The sequence below is a fragment of the Gobio gobio genome (genome assembly GCF_949357685.1).
Source record: "Gobio gobio genome assembly, chromosome: 15".
Classification (NCBI taxonomy): Eukaryota; Metazoa; Chordata; class Actinopteri; order Cypriniformes; family Gobionidae; genus Gobio; species Gobio gobio.
The window spans coordinates 48715186-48737037 of record NC_137108.1 but is presented as its reverse complement, the minus strand read 5'-3'; the positions used below and the strand labels follow the sequence as shown (position 1 = coordinate 48737037).

General features: G+C 35.6%; 1 protein-coding gene across 1 annotated transcript in view; it reads left to right on the top strand.

Moving 5' to 3' along the window:
- The window catches only part of iglon5 (IgLON family member 5), a 305750-nt gene that overhangs the window by 277687 nt on the left and 6211 nt on the right, over positions 1-21852 (top strand). Inside the window, exons 5-7 of the mRNA XM_079837615.1 lie at positions 5273-5404; positions 11068-11188; positions 11311-11462. Coding sequence (XP_079693741.1) covers positions 5273-5404; positions 11068-11188; positions 11311-11462 — 405 coding nt within the window. The remainder of the gene's footprint in view (positions 1-5272; positions 5405-11067; positions 11189-11310; positions 11463-21852) is intronic.

Genomic DNA, 21852 nt, shown 5'->3' with positions numbered 1-21852 from the left:
AATGTACATCCAGACGGTTGTTATCACAGAATACACCTGACAGGGTGATCAGGCATCACCCTTGCATCACCCTGAATGGGTTTATTCTGCGATAACAACCGGCTTGATGTACATTATCCCGCTTATTATACGGCTACTTGCCACATAAGTAAATAATTATACATGAAATATTGATCTGATTCGAAATATTTTATTAGCTCTTTAAACGCAAAGCTTCTGCTGAGAAAGCAGTTGCTAACAAGTGGCAAGTTCAAACTAGACGGACATTTAAAGGCGCTGTATGTAAGTTTGTGACTTTACTAAAGCATAAAAATACCATATGTTTGCAGATATTAAGGAAACATGCTGAGTTCACGTACAACATAAACAAATGCTACAGCCAGTGATTTTAATTTGAAATGTGCGTTCTGTGTTGTAATGTCTGTTTTTGTTTTGGTCTGTGGATAACGCACGTTGCCAGTTTACCCAATAGTATTTCGCCAGCACAGGACCCATTTCAACCACTGGCTGTCATTCCTACATAGAGCACCTTTAAGGGATACGGATACTTATTACACTGCATTTCGCCACATAATTATGGGGATTTGTTATCTTATAATCCATTACAGTGTACAAAACAGCAGCTGCGTTTGTATGAAACGAGATACCAGGTGACATAATGAAATAACTGTACACAAAATATAGTTTTAATATTTTATTAGCTTACCAAACACAAAACGTTCATTCCAATGTAAAGCGCAGACTTCTGTTACCCAGATGAAGCCTGTGTTATCAGTTTTTACCGGATAACATACCACTGGATGGCACGATTGACAACGAAACAACCCTCTCCAATATTTTGAATTTGGACTGCAGTACCAATTTCAATTTCTTGCTGTCAACACCTTTAAAGTATTGTGAGAGGATATTAGGGATCTGATTTAAATATCCATGTCTATTTACACTAAGTGCAAATATCCCGCCCTGTTGGCAGAGGCTATTTACACTAACTCCGCCCACTGACATCTGATTGGACGAGACAAAATGACGTAAGATGCTGGATTGTCAACAGCAGCAATAGTGTAAGTTGTAAGAAAAGTGTAAAATAAAAATTGGCGCAAAACCAACTGTGTTCGAATCCGATTGCCTACTCCCTTTTCCCATCACATGTCAGATCAGAAAGGCATTTATTTTCAATAAAAATTAAGAAAATATTCAAAAAGTGGAAATAAAGTAAAGTGTGTTTAATAATAAAGTGTTTATTTAGGGGTGGTTATTTAGTGGTTAAGGGTGTAGGGCGGGCTTTATTGTCCCAATAAGGCACCATTAATGTAATAATTTTAATAAATATTTTTTGTAATGTACAACAACACTGAGGTGCAAAGAGTATCTGCCACTATTTATAACTATAAATAGCATCTAACTACTATTTACACTTATTGCAAAGAAAATACTACATAGTGTAAATAGCCACGGCTTTTAAAAATAAATGAATATATATTTACAGTCAAACAAAAATGTATTCGGACACCTTCAGCATTTTCTCACATTATCACAGTTTATTCGCTATAGTTTAGAAAATGGTAATAAAATATGACAACTATAAATATGAATTTTGAGGTATAATGTCATAGTTTACTTTATTTTGCTATCTTCATTTACATAAATGAACTATATTGTCCTTCACCCACTAGTAAAAAATTGCCGTCTGAATTATTATATATATTCAAGGCTTTTATCAAGGTTTTTATTTGTGAACAATTAAAGGTGCAGTGTGTAGATTTTAGCAGCATCTAGTGGTGAGGTTGTGAATTGCAACCGCTCACCCCTCCCTTTCGAAGCAAATAGAGAAGCTACGGTGGCCGACACAGGACAAAAATGTTGTCACCGGCGAGAGCAGAGAGTAGCTTGCGCTCTGTAGAGAAGTTTGTCCATTTAGGGCCATTGTAGAAACCAAGCGGTAACCTCCCGCAGTTTCTCTTGAAGCCAATACGGAAGTGCCTTAAACTGCAGTTCATCGATTGGCCGCTAGAGACAGACTCCAGAAGGAGCAGAATCTCATTGAGCTCATGTTAAAATGCCCAACTTTACAGCAGAATAAAACATGTTTACAGTCTGGGACAAATTGTGGTTTTGGTCTATATGGCAAATTTTGCCCTTCATGACGACTGTGAGGGGGGTGAATTGTTTTATAACTCATTCGTTTACATTATATAAAGCATTCAAGTTCTGCATAATTAAGGGCGTGGCCACTTCGATTGACAGGTGGATAGCCATTTATCTGCTGTCTGTTAGTCTTTGCGTCACTTAAGCTCCGCACACGTCCTAGGGCTGCTCGATTATGGAAAAAATCATTATCACGATTATTTTGGTCAATATTGAAATCACGATTATGTAACACGATTATTTCACATGACTGGGAATGTGTTGTATTTATTAAAAATACACCTTTCAACAATTCAATTGAAATTGTAACATTTGTTGTACTTTTTGAACTATTAAAATAAATAATATAACATATATTCAAATCAAAGTATAAAAGTATTCACGTAAAAATGATAACCACAAATAAATAAGATCAACAATATGGTTCGGCTAGATATGCTTTTCAGGTACGTCTAACATTAGTTTTCAGGTACAGAAATGTATCAAATGTAAAATAACATTGCATATTTGAGTGCATAAATTAAAGATTAATCCTATTAAACTTACAAAAGCTATTCAATCAAGAGCAGTGAGTGATGTCCTTGTCTTTTGTTGTTTGACATTAAACAGACAGCAGTAAAGGCTACTGCCCCTTTAAGACCTAATGCTCGGATATGAGTCGTCTTTATCGACTGTATAAAGTTCACTTAAGGCATATTCAGACTACGTCTGCTAGGATACTCATCAAGATGGACATGTTGACATACGTTTTGTCTGAGTTTGTCCATTCAAGAGCAAGATTTGAAAGAGAACTCAATATTTGCGCGCTGAGAGACGTGTGCGCGCTCTCGGATGAGCACAGAGACACATTTTCTCACAGCGCGCGCGGCTTCTCATTCGCGTCTTCTGGCACTAAACCCGGGTGATGACGGTGAAAACGACTGGTCATATTCGAAAATACAGCAGCACTCGCATGCATTGAACAAAGTTTACAAAGAGAGAATTATTTGAAAAATATGAGGGGAAAAAAGGACGTTTACACGGCACCCCTGCTCTCGTCAGTTTTTGTTTCTTTATTAGATTGTCATAGGTCACTCTGTTTAATTTTCAAGTGGTTAAACAAATTCGTGGTGTTCCCTTGCGTTGCAGCCACTACCATGTAGCAAATCTTAGCATGTTTCTGCTCGTCGTCTGATTCCTCGAAGCCAAACTGTTCCCAGACAACGGAGTTGGTTTTGCCTTTTTTGCTCACCAAACGCTGCTGTAACTGCCCTCCTTCTGCCATCTTTACTCGCGCAGAGTTTTTAAATTCCAGCGGATGATATGCACACGAGTCACGGGACTCACGACCTGAGAGAGATTTGTGGCTTCGAGAGGGCCGGATGAGCGCGTGCGCGTTTCATTCAGAACACAAGACAAAATAAGAGTGTTCTTGCAAAACTGAACATGGTAAAATAATCGTTTTTTCTCGATTGTACTATTTTGGTGATCGTTGGGAGGCAAAATCGAAATCGAAATTCGATTAATTGCACAGCCCTACCACGTCCCGCCTTTTTGCTAATTTTCTGTTATCCGGGAGTGACGCGCTGCCAAGATGGCAACGGCCATCTCGTCCATACTTTGCACTTCAGAACGGCTCATCAGAATCCTATGGGTGACGTCACGGACACTACTACCATATTTCTTTACAGTCTATGGTAGAAACATGACGGCGTAAAAAGGCAACTTCACTGTAAGGGGAAATGCCTCATTCTATGGTAATAACAACATATTATGTAAGGTCTTTATACACCACTGAAAATATAGTTATGTAAATTATATTGCATTTCTGTCAATAGATCCTCATAAATATTACACACTGTACTGTTAATGCTACGGGACACAGCTGATCACTTAGAAACACGTGAGTCAATTTGCCCAATGCTTATGCTCACATTAGATTGGGGGATAAAAGTGCTGTTCCTCTTAAGCCGCGTTTCCACCGCAGGAACTTTCCCCAGGAACTAGGAACTTTGGGGTGGTACTCGGTGTGTTTCGACAGCAGGAACCAGGGTCTATATGAAGTTTTGGTAAATATTTCCCCCTCCGAGAGTCCCTGCTCACGAGGTAGTACTTTTTCAAAGTTCAGGAACTTTCGGGGGTTGGACTTGGACACTGAACATGCTGATTGGTTGAGCTCACGGCGCAGCATATTATTTCAACCGGCATTTTTAAAAGTCTTTTGCGAGGATCGTTCTGCGTTCAGCAAATATCGGTCTTGCTCTTTCTGTCCGATGGCGCGCGTTCATCTCAGCCATCTCACGGTCGATGTCCGTAATAACTGATAATAACATACGTTGTCTTATTTTAAATCTTGCTTTACGAGCTTTCAGAATACGCTTTAGTATCAGTGCTCGTCTCTTTTCCGCAGTTTTGTTAATGACCTCTTTAGTAAACCAATACATAACCAGCAAAAGCAGCGCTGCTTGCATCTCCTCCACTTGTTATTGTTGCAGACAGTGTCGCGCAAAAACGATGACTGTCCGCCGCTGACTGGGAGGAGCAGTCGCGCGCAGTCCCACGTCTCTGGACTAATTTGCCTAATCTTCACGGTACTTTAGACCGCAGTGGAAACGCAGACAGTAGCAGGTCTGGGGGGGAAAAAAGTTCCTGTAAAAAAAGTTCCTGGTACAAATTCTTCCGGGTAATTTAGATGGAATTAAAAGCCAACTGTTGAAACAGCCAATAATAAAATGTGACATTTTGTATGTTTGCCCATATTTACAGATGTCTTGACTCCACAGCGAGCACGGCTCACCTTGAACACTGTTGAAATAAACTTATAAGGATTGGGTGAGATGGTTTAGTCATTTTAGAGTAGTGGTTAAAGAGCCGGGTTTAAATCTGTGAATTCCCGTGTCACCATTGCGCTCCAGGGCAAGACATTCAACAGCTGGTTACTCCGGAGAACCGTCCCATATGGTACACCGACCGAGAGTCGCCTCGGATAAGTCGTTCTCCCTGCTCCATGTCCTCAGGCCTTTTTTTTGTTATATGACCGTCTGGAACAATGATCCTGGTGCACCTACCCTCCCAATTACACTCACGTATGACATTGTGTGCCATGGCGGCTTGTATTCAATTACCTTCTCGTCTTTTGTCTTCACAGACGGTCTCCTGAGCGAGGGCGAATTTCTGGAAATCACAGAAATCAAGCGGCATCAAGCAGAGGATTTTGAATGCATCACCAATAACGGCGTGGCGCCGGCAGACACACGGCGCGTCAAGGTCACAGTCAACTGTAAGTCGAGTCGTCAGGAACACACATTGACATCCTAATGAGATCGTTGAGACTGTTTCAGAACACTCTGTGATGGTGTAATGGAAACATAAATTGAATTTCTGTCAGCCGTCTATAGAATTAAACTCTCTTTTCATCATCTCCACAGGGTTGTAAAAGAACTTGAGTAATAGTACTTCATTACTGTACTTAAAGTGTCATGAAACCCCCCCTGTTTTAGCACTGGTCGTTCACACCTCAGATTTGAACAAGACTCAAGAAAGAGGCGTGTAAAGCTGTGGAAAAGTGTGAGTAGGCTATAGATAAAAATAAAACAGACACTCATTATACAGGTAAATGAATATTAATATATGAGCGGAGAAATTAAAAAACAAACAACAGATTTGGGGGCACCTTGATGTATTTTTTTTTACCATTAACAACTATCATGAACAAATCAAATACGTTTTGATCCATTTTTCTTTGAAATATCAACAAATCCACATTATAACTGAAAAATGAGGGGGAAAAAACTCTAATAGTATTTTCATTATGTTTACAAGCACTTTAATCTCTGAAAAAAATGACATGCATCAGTTTAACACAGAAAGAATAAAGGCATAGTTACTTTTTTGTCCACTCCTCATTGTCTACATTGTCTGTTGTGGCTATCAGAATAATTCATTTTCGTGGCATTCATGATCAGACGTAACTACCGCTGTAACCCCCAACCCCCCTAATAAATGACAATGAAGAAAAATATCACTTATTTTATCAGCTCAATGAATAATCCTTGATTCCTTATAATCTGAATTGCACATTACATTTTCCATTAACTTGTTAAAGTTTACAACGGCGCATAAAAATGTGGTCTGAGTTTCACAAACATAAAACGCCGACAAAACCAAATCCAGTCTCTGACAGTAGGTGGCACTTATGAACAGCAGAAATAGAGCTGTTTCCCCGGTAACCACTGTAAACAAAGCAGCGCTGAGCTTATAACGAAGTCCCTTTAAGACGAGTCATTTCACTCGGCGGCCATCTTTGAAACGCCTCTCGGGGATGCAAGTGCAGCTCCTATCTCTTTAAATGGGGAAACATCAAATTCTACAAAACTGTTTTTCAAGCTTATGATTAAATGTATCATATCCTATTTGAAATCTGACAACAACAATCATGACTTTACTAATCAACGATTGGCTCTTTCATTTAGAAAGCGGGGCTTATTCGCCATATTCGGCATTGCACTTTCTCCCATTCATAAGTAATCGGAGTGCACCGTCTTCATATATATAAAGTCTTTGGCTTATAAACACTACACTTTACACAGAGGGAAGAAGATGAAAAGAAAATGCCATCAAACCTTTTCTTAAGACAGTCAGTCAGTTCCCTTCAGAGATAAACAGAAATCATTCATACTTTCATTCATATGATTTTCTTTAGCAATCAGGTTGTGAAACCTCTCACTTCTTTCAGCCATTTTTTTCCTAAAAAACGAAACTGTCTGCTGTGTCTTGCTTACTTTGCTTAATACTGGACAGAATTTACTATGAGTTTTTCAAATCCTGGTAATCAAATTTTTAATAATGATTGTATTAAAGGAACACACCACTATTTTTGAAAATAGGCTCATTTTGCAACTCCCCTAGAGTTAAACAGTTGAGTTTTACCGTTTTCGAATCCATTCAGCCGATCTCAGGATCTGGCAGTAGCACTTTTAGCATAGCTTAGCATAGATCATTGAATCTGATTAGACGTTAGCATCTCGCTCAAAAAATTACCAGAGTTTTGATATTTTTCCTATTTAAAACTTGACTCTTCTCCTGAAAATAGGCTAACTTCCATCAACATAACCAACGTTACAACCTGCCTGCACATTGAGCGTGTTGGGGACTATTTTCAGGCGCTGCGTAATATCATTGCGCCGCTGCACTCATGGTATGGCAGTTCCTCGATTATTACGCAGGAATGAGAGTATAGTTCCTAGCCATATCGGCCTAGAAAACCACAACTTTTCATTTTCCGCCGGTCTTAGTACTCGATGTAACTACAGAAGAGTCAAGTTTTAAATATGAAAAGTATCTAAAGTCTTTGGTCATTTTTGAGCGAGATGCTAACGGTCTAATCAGATTCAATGATCTATGCTAAGCTACGCTAAAAGTGCCACCACCAGATCCTGAGATCGGCTGAATGGATTCGAAAACGGTGAAACTCAACTGTTTAACTCTAGGGGGGGTTGCAAAACAAGCCTATATTCAAAAAATGTGTTCCTTTAAACTGTAATACTAACCGTCAGAAATTGCATTGTGGGTCACCGTGAAACTGGTAACTGTTTCAATACCTAACCCTCAAACCTTGGTGACCCCTCTTAAATCTTTAGCGATCCCTTGTGGGAGTCTTGACCCCCAGGTTGAGAAACACTGCACTATAGTATGTCCAGAAAAAACTTAAAACACTCTGAACGCATTGAAGGGAAAATTCAAACGACACTTTTGTGCAACTGTACTGAGGAAACATACACGTATGACGTGTCAGAACGCAAAGCTGAACAGACAGAGGTGAACGAACAGAGCAGTGATTGGATTAAAAGAGTTCATTCTTATGAATATTGCAGAGAAAAGCTCAGAAACTGATTTAGTTAAAAAACAAGTTAAAGCTGTAACTGATGTTTACGGTGTATTTTTTTATAACAGACGGGTTAAAATGACAGTTCTTTTCTTAATTTGGTTCTAGCACTCGCTCCACTTTAAATAAAGTAGAGCCATCCGATTGTTTTTATTTGAACAAATGATCACATTTATTTAAATTCATTATTAAAAGAGAGAGAGAGAGAACTGAAAGTTAAAGAGAGAGAGAGAGATGCGTGCGCGAGTTACCTGCACTGTGTGCATCTCTTCTTAAAAGTCTACAGTCTGAAGTCCCCTCGTTGCTTAAGCATATAGCTAACATAGGCTGACTTAATGATTCTTTAATGGATTTAATACAATTATTTATGAATGACAGGCAACAGTGACAAGGCAATCTTTATTTGAACTAATCATATCATTTATTTCAATGAATTATGTAGAGTGTGAAATAAAACCGGCATCTCTAACCACAGTTTAGGCTACTATAAATATAAAGACACATTACATTTATTGAAATGCATTAAATTAAATATTTTTTTTATTTCGTTTGGGGATTGTTTTACTCATCGTTATACTAATTGATGTTAAACTCAACATTTCCATTTATCATGGAATTAATAAATCATTTTTCCTGTAGCGCTTTAAAACTGATTTAAAGACGGCATTGCTTGACTTGAAGTCTTTATTACTTATGCTTATGAATGTTGTATTTTGTAATGTGAAGGTTAACACCTGCTCTGAGACACATCACACTTGCAACACTGTATCCGCGTCCAGCAGTAGACTGAACAGAGGCATAAAAAGAGAAAGAGAAGTCTAATTTAAAAGAGAAGCAGAGTAGGTCTCGACCAGTGTTGGGGAAAGTTACTTTGAAAAGTAATGCATTACAATATTGCGTTACTCCCTTAAAAAGTAACTAATTGAGTTACTTAGTTACTTTTTAAGAAAAGTAATGCGTTACGTTACTTTTGCATTACTTTTTCTCACCTGGGCTGGGCTTGTTTTTGTTTATAACAAAATAGTTATATTTTTGTGCAACGGTAAAGACCTCTTCATACCAAAATTGAAATAATAAGCCCCAGGCTGAGGTAAAAATGCAGATTCACACGTGAACAGTAGAGGGCGCAGCTCTGCTGCCATTCTGGATAATGCTAGAATAGGATGGAGGAGAAAAAAGTTTTACCAATAAAAACTAAAAATCTAATAATTTTCATCATCAAAGGTCAGCAGCAAGACATTGATAAATTAAATATAAAGGTAGATTATGCATAAAAACAGTTGTTTTATTTAACATTTAATTATTGGAGGTTTGCATAGTACTCTGATTTTGCATTTGACTGGTTTTATTCATTTTGAGGAGTACAGAATCTTTATTGTGCAAGTGAGATAAATAAATGCTCACATTTAGTCTAGAACTACAATAACCCTCATGTTTACACACACGTCTCTACACTTACTCTCAACATGGGGGCAGGAGAACTGTCAGTCAAATTAATGTGAAAAAGTAACTTGCGTTACTTTTTTGTAAAAGTAACTCAAAAATGTTGTTGTAAATTTTAAAAGTAATGCGTTACTTTACTAGTTACTTGGAAAAAGTAATATTATTACGCAACTCAAGTTACTTGTAATGCGTTACCCCCAACACTGGTCTCGACATCACAATTGTTCTGTCTGGCGCAAAAAGTCACTGAAAGTGTTAACTGCCCATTTAGTTGTCTTTTTCGTGCTGACCTCATCTTTGTCGTCTTATATCTTATCTAGCTCTGCTGGTGTTAATTCTTTGTGCCAATTTTTATCATTCAACGTCTTCTCCAAGTCTTCTATTTCGTCTTGTGCCTTGGTCCATTTCTCAAAATTGCCATATTCACAGCGCAAATTAAACGATATGCAAAAATCATCCATTTAATTCAATTCAATTTTTCAATTCAAATGTATTTGTATAGCGCTTTTCACAATACACATTGTTTCAAAGCAGCTTTACAAGTGCATTTCATAAATGTACATTGAAAAATGTTAGAAAGAGAATGTTAAAGCAAAATGTTAGAATAAGTTAATCAATCATGTATTAATTTAGCCTAAGTTACCTAAATAAGCATTTTAATATGTCTCTCACTCTGTTTGCAAGCGTAACTGTGTTACTATGGTTACCAATGTTTATAGAAGCGGCTCCTCCTCCAGTTTCTCTTGAAGCCAATACGGAAGTGACTTAAACTGCAATTAATCGACTGGCCACTAGAGACAGACTCCAGAAGGAGCAGAATCTCATTGAGCTCATGTTAAAATTCCCAACTTTACAGCAGAAGAACACGTTTACAGTCTGGGACACATTGTGGTTTTGGTCTATGTGGCTAATTTTGCCCTTCATGACGACTCTGAGGGGGGTGAATTTTTTTTATAACTCATTCGTTTACATTATATAAAGCATTAAAGTTCTGCATAATTAAGGCCGTGGCCACTTTGAGTGACAGGTGGATAGCTATTTATCTGCTGTCTGTTAGTCATCACGCGCTGACAAGATGGCAAAGGCTAGCTCATCCCTACTTTGCGCTTCAAAAAGGCTCTTCTTATGTCCTATGGGTGATGTCACGGACACTACGTCCATATTTTTTTACAGTCTATGGTTTATAGTGGCGGATTAATTTCGAACTGTAATCAAACTGACTGGAACTACCTGTGCATTGAACGGTTTTACTGCACACCTTCCAACCAATCAGAATCGAGTATTTAAACAGACCAAGGTATAAAAAATAATAATGCATGAATAATGCATAACGTTTGTGCATCACAGTTTAATGAGAAAATCGTCTCTACTATACATCTTGGTTTTTATCAATGTATAAACACATTTTTATTACAGCCCAATGTAAGTACCATTAAAAATGACTTAATGTTTTTTAAAGGAATGTGTAGATTAGGGAAAAGATAAAAGCATTCAGGTTTGAAATGTCATGATGCTGAGTAGAGCACATCATTCTCATTTTTGGGTGAATTATTCCTTTAATTGAATAGCAAGTGCTTGTACTTTAACTTCCGAACACTGTCTGCTTTTGTCTTTAGATCCACCGGTAATTACAGACGTGAAGAACATGCCGGCCCAGCTGGGGAAAACCGCAATCCTGCGCTGCGAAGCTATGGCGGTGCCCACCGCGTCCTTTGAATGGTACCGGGATGACCGAAGGTACGGTAACATTAACAAAGCGAGTGAAAGAGACGCTGTGAACCATGGGAAGCAGCACATACTGGGCAACATGACAACTCGGCTACACTAACGTGTGATCTTTCGTACTGCTTCTTTCTCAGGCCGGTAGAGAGCGATAACACGCTGAAGATTAAAAATGAGAAAACACGTTCCCTGCTGCTCTTCACCAACGTCACAGAAAAACACTTTGGCAACTACACCTGTTTCGCCTCCAACCGCCTCGGGGCTTCCAATGCCAGCATGTTACTCTTCAGTGAGTACTCTATCGCAGACACACTCGCACTCAAACTCTGAAGCACTGTTTTGTACTCTCGAAACATTCGGAAATCTACAAAGGCATAAAGACGAGGATAAATAAACACCCTGCAGGAAGTGACTTTCCACTGTACAGAATAAACAAATGTGCAATTCCCGCTCCCCGAGGCTAGTTTTCCGGAGACGGATAATAGCGATGTGTCCATTGATGGTGCTTGAAAGCAAATGGTCTGGTACTGTAAACTCAGCAAAGTGCATCGCTTTCACCCTTTTTAATAATGCATAACTTGAGCAAACTCCAGTTGCTGCGTGAAGCATTTGAAAGAGCTTGTGACACAACAGCACAATTCCCATGCATAAGCTCGGATGTCCCAATTAGGATGTTTGAAGGGATCACAACGCACAAATATTCACACAAAATTAAGTCAAAATGCCGGTCTTGTTGCGTATCATCGTAAACATTGTCCGTTATTCCTTAAGGGAACAGAAACATGAAATTTGATTGGGAATAAGTGACGATTACGTATTTATTTTTCTCTTTTATACTTATTGATAAAGCTTGTTTATATACATCTAGCAATACATCAAAAAACGACGTGCATTGGGTGTGATATTCATGCTTGTATAGACCCTTTTCACATTTCCGGGTTTCTCAGAGCGGAAGTCGTCATAGTTGGGTTAAATATTATAGCTGTGAATGAGAGAATACATTAAATATTTTTTTTGTGTGCCCATTTGCTCACATAGCAAAATAAAAACGCCCAAGGAGTGATTTCACAACTTTCAAAAAGAGGGAAAAAATAGAGTGAGATTGATAACGGCAGTGAAAAGAGAGAAATATGTTAATTTTTACCATCACTCCCATAGACGCTATTACTAAACACCCTCACAGCAGCGGTAACTTTTTTGTTGTAATTTGATGCAAAAGTAATAAAATACAAAATATTAGTGTTATAAATGTACATATATATTTTTAAAAATTATAATACAAAAAACGTTGCAGGATTTAAAATATTGATGACCGTTAAAACGTGTCATCACAGTCTGTGAAAAGGGTCTATTGTAAGTGCCGCTGTTTTAAAGGGGCCATGAACTTTTATTGTTTTATAATGTTGCCTGGGGTGCACTTATAATGTTAGTATAATGTTTACATGTGTAAACGCCCACTGCTGTGATTGGCTGCTGTGAGACTTCAGTGTAAACGCCCACTGGTGTGATTGGCTGATATATTTGCAGCTCCAGCGAATGAAAAGGGAGCGTTCTTTGATCGCTTTCTATATATAATTTAATCAGTTTAAATCACAGATTATTTTCATCTACTGAGAGAAACAATGTGGAGTTGAGCATTTAGTCACTGGTTTGATTTACTGACACATAGACAAAGAACATCTGACTGTACATGAATCTTATCAGAAATCACTGGTCTCAGATCAGGCATTAGAGGTTGTGGCATTACTGTCGAGTCCATGCTGTAAAAGTCTGTTTGAAAAACTGTGACTGATTTACCAAAGAATCGACTTTGAAATGTGGTGAATACAAATAACTAATGCTCAACTGAGACATTCACATTGTTGAACATAAGCTCATTCCTAGCATTAGGATCCTTTGGAAGGTGATGTTATTTTTAGTCCAGTGATCCTGTATCGCTTGTCTCTCCTCGTCATCTCACTAACACTCCAGTGGGCGTGGCCAAAGTTGCGATGATGAAGTAGGCGTTGATCTTCTTCTACAGAGGCGGTCTTTCACCATCTATTACAGGCTTGGTTACAATAAAAGCAGTTTTTGGACTAACAAGGAAGTTTTAGTTCTGAAACTTACAGTATGTGGATCTCTTATATGTCAAAAGCTCTAGGAAAATTGTATTTCTCAATTCATGACCCCTTTAAAGGCTCCTAATGTTGCTTTGGAGTCTCCCATAATAGATTTACATACATTCAAGATCAAAAAACACTTTGTTTTTCTAATAATATACATTGTAGCATCAGCTCTTTTCTCACAGTGTCTGAAACGGTTCGATCAATGATTCAGTCTCTCTAAACCCCTCCTTTTCAAGAGCCGATTGGACGAGCTCTTACAGCCATTGCCATTACCTACCATTGAGGTCTCCTGTATTTTTCTGAGGTGTATATAATAATGGTTGTGAAATAATTGCCTAATATTAACTCCGGTGATGCACGGATATATTGCACAACAGGAAGATAACCAACCATCTCACCTGAGCTGTCAGTGGTCAAATGTTCAAAGTAAAAGTCAAATCAAATCAAAGTAGGAGGGCTTTATGTTTAGAGAAGCTGCTGAATGCTGATCACAAATTCAGTAAGCAAGATAAAATCAACATTTAATATTTTATCAGCTGTTCTACAATAGAAATGATCAACAGAAATATTTAGGGATGCAAACTAATAAACTTTTGTTTAATTTCGCAATTTTTAATTGAAAATATAGGCTATAATTTAGGTGATTCATTGCAATTCGTAACTGTCAATGAAACATTAACGAAGCCATTTACATCAGGCGTAAGTTTAATAATGAATGTGCATTCACTCTCTGAAACAAGCCCAACAAGTGAAGGGTTGGGGTTAGGGTCTAGGGTTAGGTAGATGGCGCTAATGAAACAATAGAAATCCATAAGTCGCACGGGTATATTTGTGGCAAAATGATCGATTTTTCTTTTATGCCAAAAATCATTAGGATATTGAAGATATTTTGTAAATTTACAAAATACCGTAAATATATCAAAAATGTACTATTAGTGCTAATATGTATTGCTAAGGACTTCATTTGGACAACTTTAAAGGTGATTTTCTCAATATTTAGATTTTCTTGCACCTTCAGATTCCAGACTTTCAAATATTGTCCTATCCTAACAAGCCATACATCAATGGAAAGCTTATTTATTCAGCTTTCAGATGATTAATAAATCTCAAATTGAAAAAATTGACCCCTACTGGTTTTGTGGTCCAGGGTCACACATCTGAGTTTCAGCTCCTCCTCAGCACTTACACACAGTGATACGAACATTGGTTTTACTTTGGCAGCAGAACATGAACTTCTCGGCATGAACAACACAAACCAAACACTTCCAGTCTCGGCTACAACTACAGTGTTTAGGTTCGAGCAGGAAGTGAGACTCAAATAGCTGACGACTCACTTCAGGAAGTTCAGAATCGATCCTTTCATTTAGGAGACAATAACTCCATTTAATCTGCACTTTGATCTTTAAAACTTTGCAGACCTTTTACATTCACAGACAGCTCTGTTACACACTGCATGAAAGGGAGTATCCGAAAAAGCATAATAGGGGCACTTTAACATTGTCATTCTAACACAGAGAATTGTGGGAAATGTAGTTTTGTCACATTTTTGCCTTATAAAGGCCATTTTTATTCTTAAGCTCATAAATTGCACAGCCAACATTCAGAATTTAAAATGAATTATTATCATTCCAACAAAACTTTGTTAAAGTTTTTGGTGCCCGAAGCCTTTGTTAACTGAATTAAAGTTTTGTTACAGCAAATTTTTAGTCCGCTCCAGGACATCAGTGTCTTGAGTAATAGAGGATTCCTATAAAGCATGTGCTGTTGTGGAAATTGTGCTTTGAGCATTTACCGAAAGCTTTCATTGTCGGACTGTAAATAGTTCCTGTCTTATTATATTGTAGCTCTGCTTTATTGAAGAAAAACCTCAAGGATTTTTAAAAACCCAGGGCTGAATGAAACAACAAGGACACAATAACAAATCATATCAACACTAGAGAGGTTTTTCTTTTGTAATAGCGATTTTTCACTGGAGTTTTCTAAATAAAATATATATATTATTTTTTTATAGACAGGGAGAGTATTTGGTTAGTGCACTAGTAGCATCAATCTAGTGATAAAGAAGGGAATGAAACCATTTCACCCTAAGAAATAACTTATATTGTGCATAAAGAAAATGTAGCATTTGCATTATTTTCATGACCGTTAAGCAGGTTTTCCCCCAAAGTCCTCATTACTGTTAATGCAGTATTCATTATTCTCTGTGGTGATTCTCATTACTGTAACACAATGATTTTTCTATTTAAATGAGCATGAATTCAAGAGAGTATAACAAATATGTACGAGCACTTAAATATTTTTATTATTATTTCATATCAGAGTGGCAGAATTATGATATTGACAATTTATGGGTACATTGCCAGTTCAAAAAAGGTTATTTATACTTAATGCAAAACATATTTTTTTCTTTCCTTCTTTCTTTTAGTCTTGGTTAGAGCCCGACCGATTTATCGGTCTGCCGATTTTATCGGCCGATATGAGCCTGTCGCAGATATATCGGCATCGCCGTATATGATGCAGATATTCCACCGATATGAACGCGCGTCCACACGTCGCACAACGCACAAATATTCACACAAAATTAAGTCAAAATGCCGGTCTTGTCGCGTATCATCGTAAACATTGTCCGTTATTCCTTAAGGGAACAGAAACATGAAATTTGCCGGTCACCGCCAGCGTTTTTAGTCATTTTGACAAGTTTCATGGCCCACAGAATATCTTGTTGTATGAATATCTGAACATGCAATATATCAAAAGAGCCTCTGTTTTATTCAAGCTTCAAGCATTCTTTATAATCAACACTTGAATGTGGGTACGTTTCATGAAAAAAAGCTGAGAAAAAGACTAACTTACAGATGGGATTCAGATCAAAACACAGATGGAGTAACAGATCGAGTCCATCAACACCCCCAAAGCTTCACAGTCCTGGGTCGACATTTCATTCAGTAACATTAGGCCGTTTTGATTTATATGCTGTTTAATGTTGATGATCGCATTATTTTTCATATGCATCTTCTTATATGAGATCGTTCGTTTCTGCTTCTTCTTCGCCTGTGTTTTGATCAGGAGATTCTGCACTCGTTCAGGAGATGTGTAATAGCGCCCCCTACCGTATAACAGTGAAAACACTGACATCATCAATGGCAGGGAAGCATTTTCTCATAAAAGACGAGATGACAAAAGACTCACTCACTGCTCTTGACTGAATAACTTTAATAAGGGTTCATACACTGAAGATTTTGAAGTGATATTTTACATTTGATTACCATTTCTGTGCCTGAAAATCTAGTTTAGACCTACATGGAAAACCTGAAAAGAACTGTTTTTCATTTGTATGTTTGTTCGGTTGTATTTTTGTAAAATGTATGTATATTACAGTACCAGTCAAAAGTTTGGACACCAATGGGAAAGTGTGCAAACCTGAATAAGTTGGCAAAACAAAAAATAAATTTTTACAGTTTTTATTTTCTAGTCATACATTTTAATTGCTCTTAACTTCAAATATTTGATTTAAATAAAATGATCAACTTACATATTTTTAGTAGTGGAAACTTGGCTAGCTTTAACTAGCTAATTCAATAAATGCTACCTTTGATAGCATTAGCATAGCATAGCATAGCTGAACGAGTACAGCAATATAAAACATTTAACATCTGTTCTCAAACTATGACAGAATATAACCGAACAGAAACTCTTCTAAACTAGCATACACTAAATCTCCACCTTAACATGAATATTGCACACAAAAAAACCTTATATAACTCTTAATTTTAGCATTTCCTCTCCATTTGGAGTGAATATTTCAGTCATTTAAGTCTTTTTCTTAGCTGAGGGTAATTTACCGCAGCGGTTTACTTGTGTTCTGTAGCAGTTGGCTCCTGATTACTCTTACATACTTAATGATGAAATGTTTTCAAACTGTTTGTACTGTACATCTATAGCCAGATGAACTGCACAGAGCATAAACAACCAATTAGCGCTGCACGTATGTCAGTTCTGCCATTGCAATCATTGCAGAAATCATCAGCATTAGTATTACACATAGTGCTGTGTACTCTTACACATCATTACTTTCTTAAATCTGCTGTATGAGATCCCGAAATGCTTTTGCCGATTCTAATCATAAAGAAATGTTTCCAATTACACAAATCTTTCTCTGTTCTCCCAGAAACTCTATCATTTTAAATATGCAAAATTCAGTTAAGTTGCTTAATTGCTGTATTAAAATATTTAAGCAGCTCCTCTGATGATGCATTTCCTATTGAAAAAGGCTTTTAAAGGCTTCCGATATCCATCTCTAGTTTCTGGTGATAAATTATATTTCTCAGCTCTTCCTGAAAGCTTCCATTTGAGGGTCACGCTCTCCGTAGCCCTCAGGGTCAACCTATAAAGGTGCTGCTAAACACAAAAACAAAAGCAGCACCGAGTCAACTCCTGTACGTAATAACATAACATCAGAGTTTGACCGCGTTCTGGACCGGGCGGGCGGCAGATCTCTCAGTGGAAGAGTTTGCTGTTGCTGGAAGATTCAAAACCGAGAGATGAGGAGGAACAGGTCATGGCGAAACCCGTGTTTATGGGAAGAAGCCAAAACATTGTTACATCGAGTAATTGAGCATATAGTGCTGCACAACAGCGAAAGACGTCTGCTCCAGGTTTTCATAGCATGCACGACTGCTTCTGATTTTGGCATAAATTAATGGACAAAACTCTCAAACCTCCAGTGTTTTTGCTAAACGATCAGGTCTGTGTTATATTTTTTCACTATAGGACTATATATCGCAGTACTTTACAGCCCTTCGCCAATATTCAATATATATCAGGTATTTATCAATATTATGCTTTGAAATTAAAATAATGTTTTTATTTTCTTGCATGATATATTTTATTTTTATGTTATTATATAATAATATAATATAATTCAAATAATTTAATGAGAGGTAAATGTGCATGCACAAAAATAACCACATAGCAAAACTTATTTTTTATTATTACATCACCTACATTAATTTGTGACAAAGGGCACACATAGACTTAAATATTTGTAAATATTTATTTATAAAGGATTATTATAAGTAATTATACATTTTTATAAATTAAATTGAAGAGAATTATTATTGTAAATAAATGTTTTTATGTTTTATATTATATTATATTTTATTTTATATTTGTATTATATATATATATATATATATATATATATATATATATATATATATATATATATATGTATATATATATATATATATATATATATATATATATATATATATATATATACATATATATATATCTTTTTTTATTATTATTATTATTTTTTTTAAATATAGTAAATATTCATGATATCACAAATATTCACAAATCATTGAATGAATATGGAGGGTAAGGTTTTATTTTTTTATATTATATTTTATATTTGTATTATATATATATATATGCGTGTGTGTGTGTGTGTGTGTATATATATATATATATATATATATATATATATATATATATATATATATATATATATATATATATATATATATATATATATATATATATATATATATATATATATATATATATATATATATATATATATATATATATATATAATTTTTTTAGGTATATATTTAGCTAAAATATAGTAAATATTCATGATTGATGCAAACAAATCATTGAATGAATATGGAGGGTAAGGTTTGGCTGGGAGAACAACTATACAGTATAGTGTAATTTTATTTATTTATATATATATATTAGGGCTGTCAAAAGATTAATCGCGATTAATCACATCCAAAATAAAAGTTTGTGTTTACATAAAATATTTGTGTGTACTCTGTATAATTATTATGTATATATAAATACAAACACATTCATGTACATTTTTAAGAAATATTTGCATGTATATACTGTATATACATTTACATAATTTATATTATATATAAATATTTTATATATAAATATAATACATTTTTCTTAAATATATACATGCTTGTGTGTGTTTTTATATATAAATAATAATTATACACAGTACACACACATATATTATGTAAACACAAACTTTTATTTTGGATGAGATTAATCACGATTAATCTTTTGACAGCCCTAATATATATATATGTATATTTATATATATATTGTCTGCAGAATACTGTGATTGACCAATCAGAATGATTCATTTATGGCTGGCTGTACATTATTGCTTATAATGCTTTTATCGCTCATTAGCAATATCCAGTAGGTCCTTCGCACAACTGCCATACAGCATCATAATGGTCCATACCCATGTCATCTGTTTTTGTGTCGTTTCTTCCCTCCGTTCCGTTCCACCCTTCTTTTCCATTCTCCGGCCCATTATGTCGGAGCGCTGCTCTCCTCTGGTTTGTTCCCGCTCTGTTGTGTCCTGTAACCCCAGGAAGTCATCAGCGGCTTCTCTCGCTCCATTCTTCACATTTCAGTCCCCAGTGAGTGATTCCTGTTCTGTTCATGCCGTTTCCCTTCATGCTTTACCATTGTAAGCGAGTCCTCCATCTCTCCCTCCGCCGTCTCATTCGGTCTCCCATTATCTCCGTGAGTTTTTCCGTGATTAGTCACCTGCCGTCAGTTCCATATGTCTCCTCTCCACACCGGCGTCTGGCCTTGACTCGCACTTTTCCATCAAATGTGCTGCGACCTTTATCTTCATCCTTGAGAGAATAAACATCTATCCTCTGTCTGTATAGGAACAGTTCACCTGAAAATGAAAATCCTGCAATTTATTCATCCTAAACCCATATGTTGTTATTTTCTCCTATAATTTTTTTTCTTCTTCTGCCGTTTAGGAATAATAGTATCTACAGTGCCTTCCACTAATATTGGCACCTTTGCTAAATATGATCAAACAATTGCTGTGAAAATAAATCTACAATGTTTATCCTTTTGATCTTTCATTAAAAAAAAATCACAAAATTCTAATTGAAGTAAAACAATTCAAATTGGGGGGAAATCTCATAATGAAATAATGTTTTTCTCTAGTTCACGTTGGCACGCAAGATCTGAGTCTTCTCCTATAATGCCTGATGATATGCTAAGTCATAATTATAAGATAAAATGTTGAAAATATGATTTGAAATGTCCTCATTATTATATACAAAGTCAGAAATATGATTTTAAAAGTCATAATAGTGAGATAAAAAGTCGAAAATACGATATGCTAAGTCATAATTATAAGATAAAATGTTGAAAATATGATTTGAAATGTCCTCATTATTAGATACAAAGTCAGAAATATGATTTTAAAAGTCATAATAGTGAGATAAAAAGTCGAAAATACGATATGCTAAGTCATAATTATTAGATAAAATGTTGAAAATATGATTTGAAATGTCCTCATTATTAGATACAAAGTCAGAAATATGATTTTAAAAGTCATAATAGTGAGATACGAGCGATATGCTAAATCATAATTATAAGATAAAATGTTGAAAATATGATTTGAAATGTCCTCATTATTAGATACAAAGTCAGAAATATGATTTTAAAAGTCATAATATTGAGATAAAAAGTCGAAAATACGATATGCTAAGTCATAATTATAAGATAAAATGTTGAAAATATGATTTGAAATGTCCTCATTATTAGATACAAAGTCAGAAATATGATTTTAAAAGTCATAATAGTGAGATACGAGCGATATGCTAAATCATAATTATAAGATAAAATGTTGAAAATATGATTTGAAATGTCCTCATTATTAGATACAAAGTCAGAAAAATGATTTTAAAAGTCATAATAGTGAGATAAAGTCAAAAATACGATATGCTAAGTCATAATTATAAGATGAAATGTTGAAAATATGATTTGAAATGTCCTCATTATTAGATACAAAGTCAGAAATATGATTTTAAAAGTCATAATAGTGAGATAAAAAGTCGAAAATACGATATGCTAAGTCATAATTATAAGATGAAATGTTGAAAATATGATTTGAAATGTCCTCATTATTAGATACAAAGTCAGAAATATGATTTTAAAAGTCATAATAGTGAGATAAAAAGTCGAAAATACGATATGCTAAGTCATAATTATTAGATAAAATGTTGAAAATATGATTTTAAAAGTCCTCATTATTAGATAATAAGTAAAAAAATATGACATGCTAAGTCATTTTGAGATGAACAGTTGAAATTAGGACTTTAAATTTTGGATTTAAAGTCCAAATTACGACTTAAAATCTTAATTATGACCAAAACACACGCTGAGACATTTAAGAGATGAAATCATTCTTTTTTTTTTTTTAAATGCGCTTACATTTTTTTTGTTCACACTTATAGTAATATTTACATTATTGTTTTCATTTTGTGCAATACATTTTTTTACATGTGTTTTTACATTTTGAAATCAGTTTTTACAACAGAAATTAATCGATCAAAAAGTTACTTTAGCTTTTCATCTAAAACTAAATGAATTTCCTTTCATCACTGTAAAGCTGCTCTGAAGCATCTGTGTGTGAAGAGAGCTGGAGAAATAAAGCTCAGCTGACGTGACTTGATTTTGATGTTTGTTTTTGTCTTCATGGAAGATCCAACCACGGCCCATTATAAG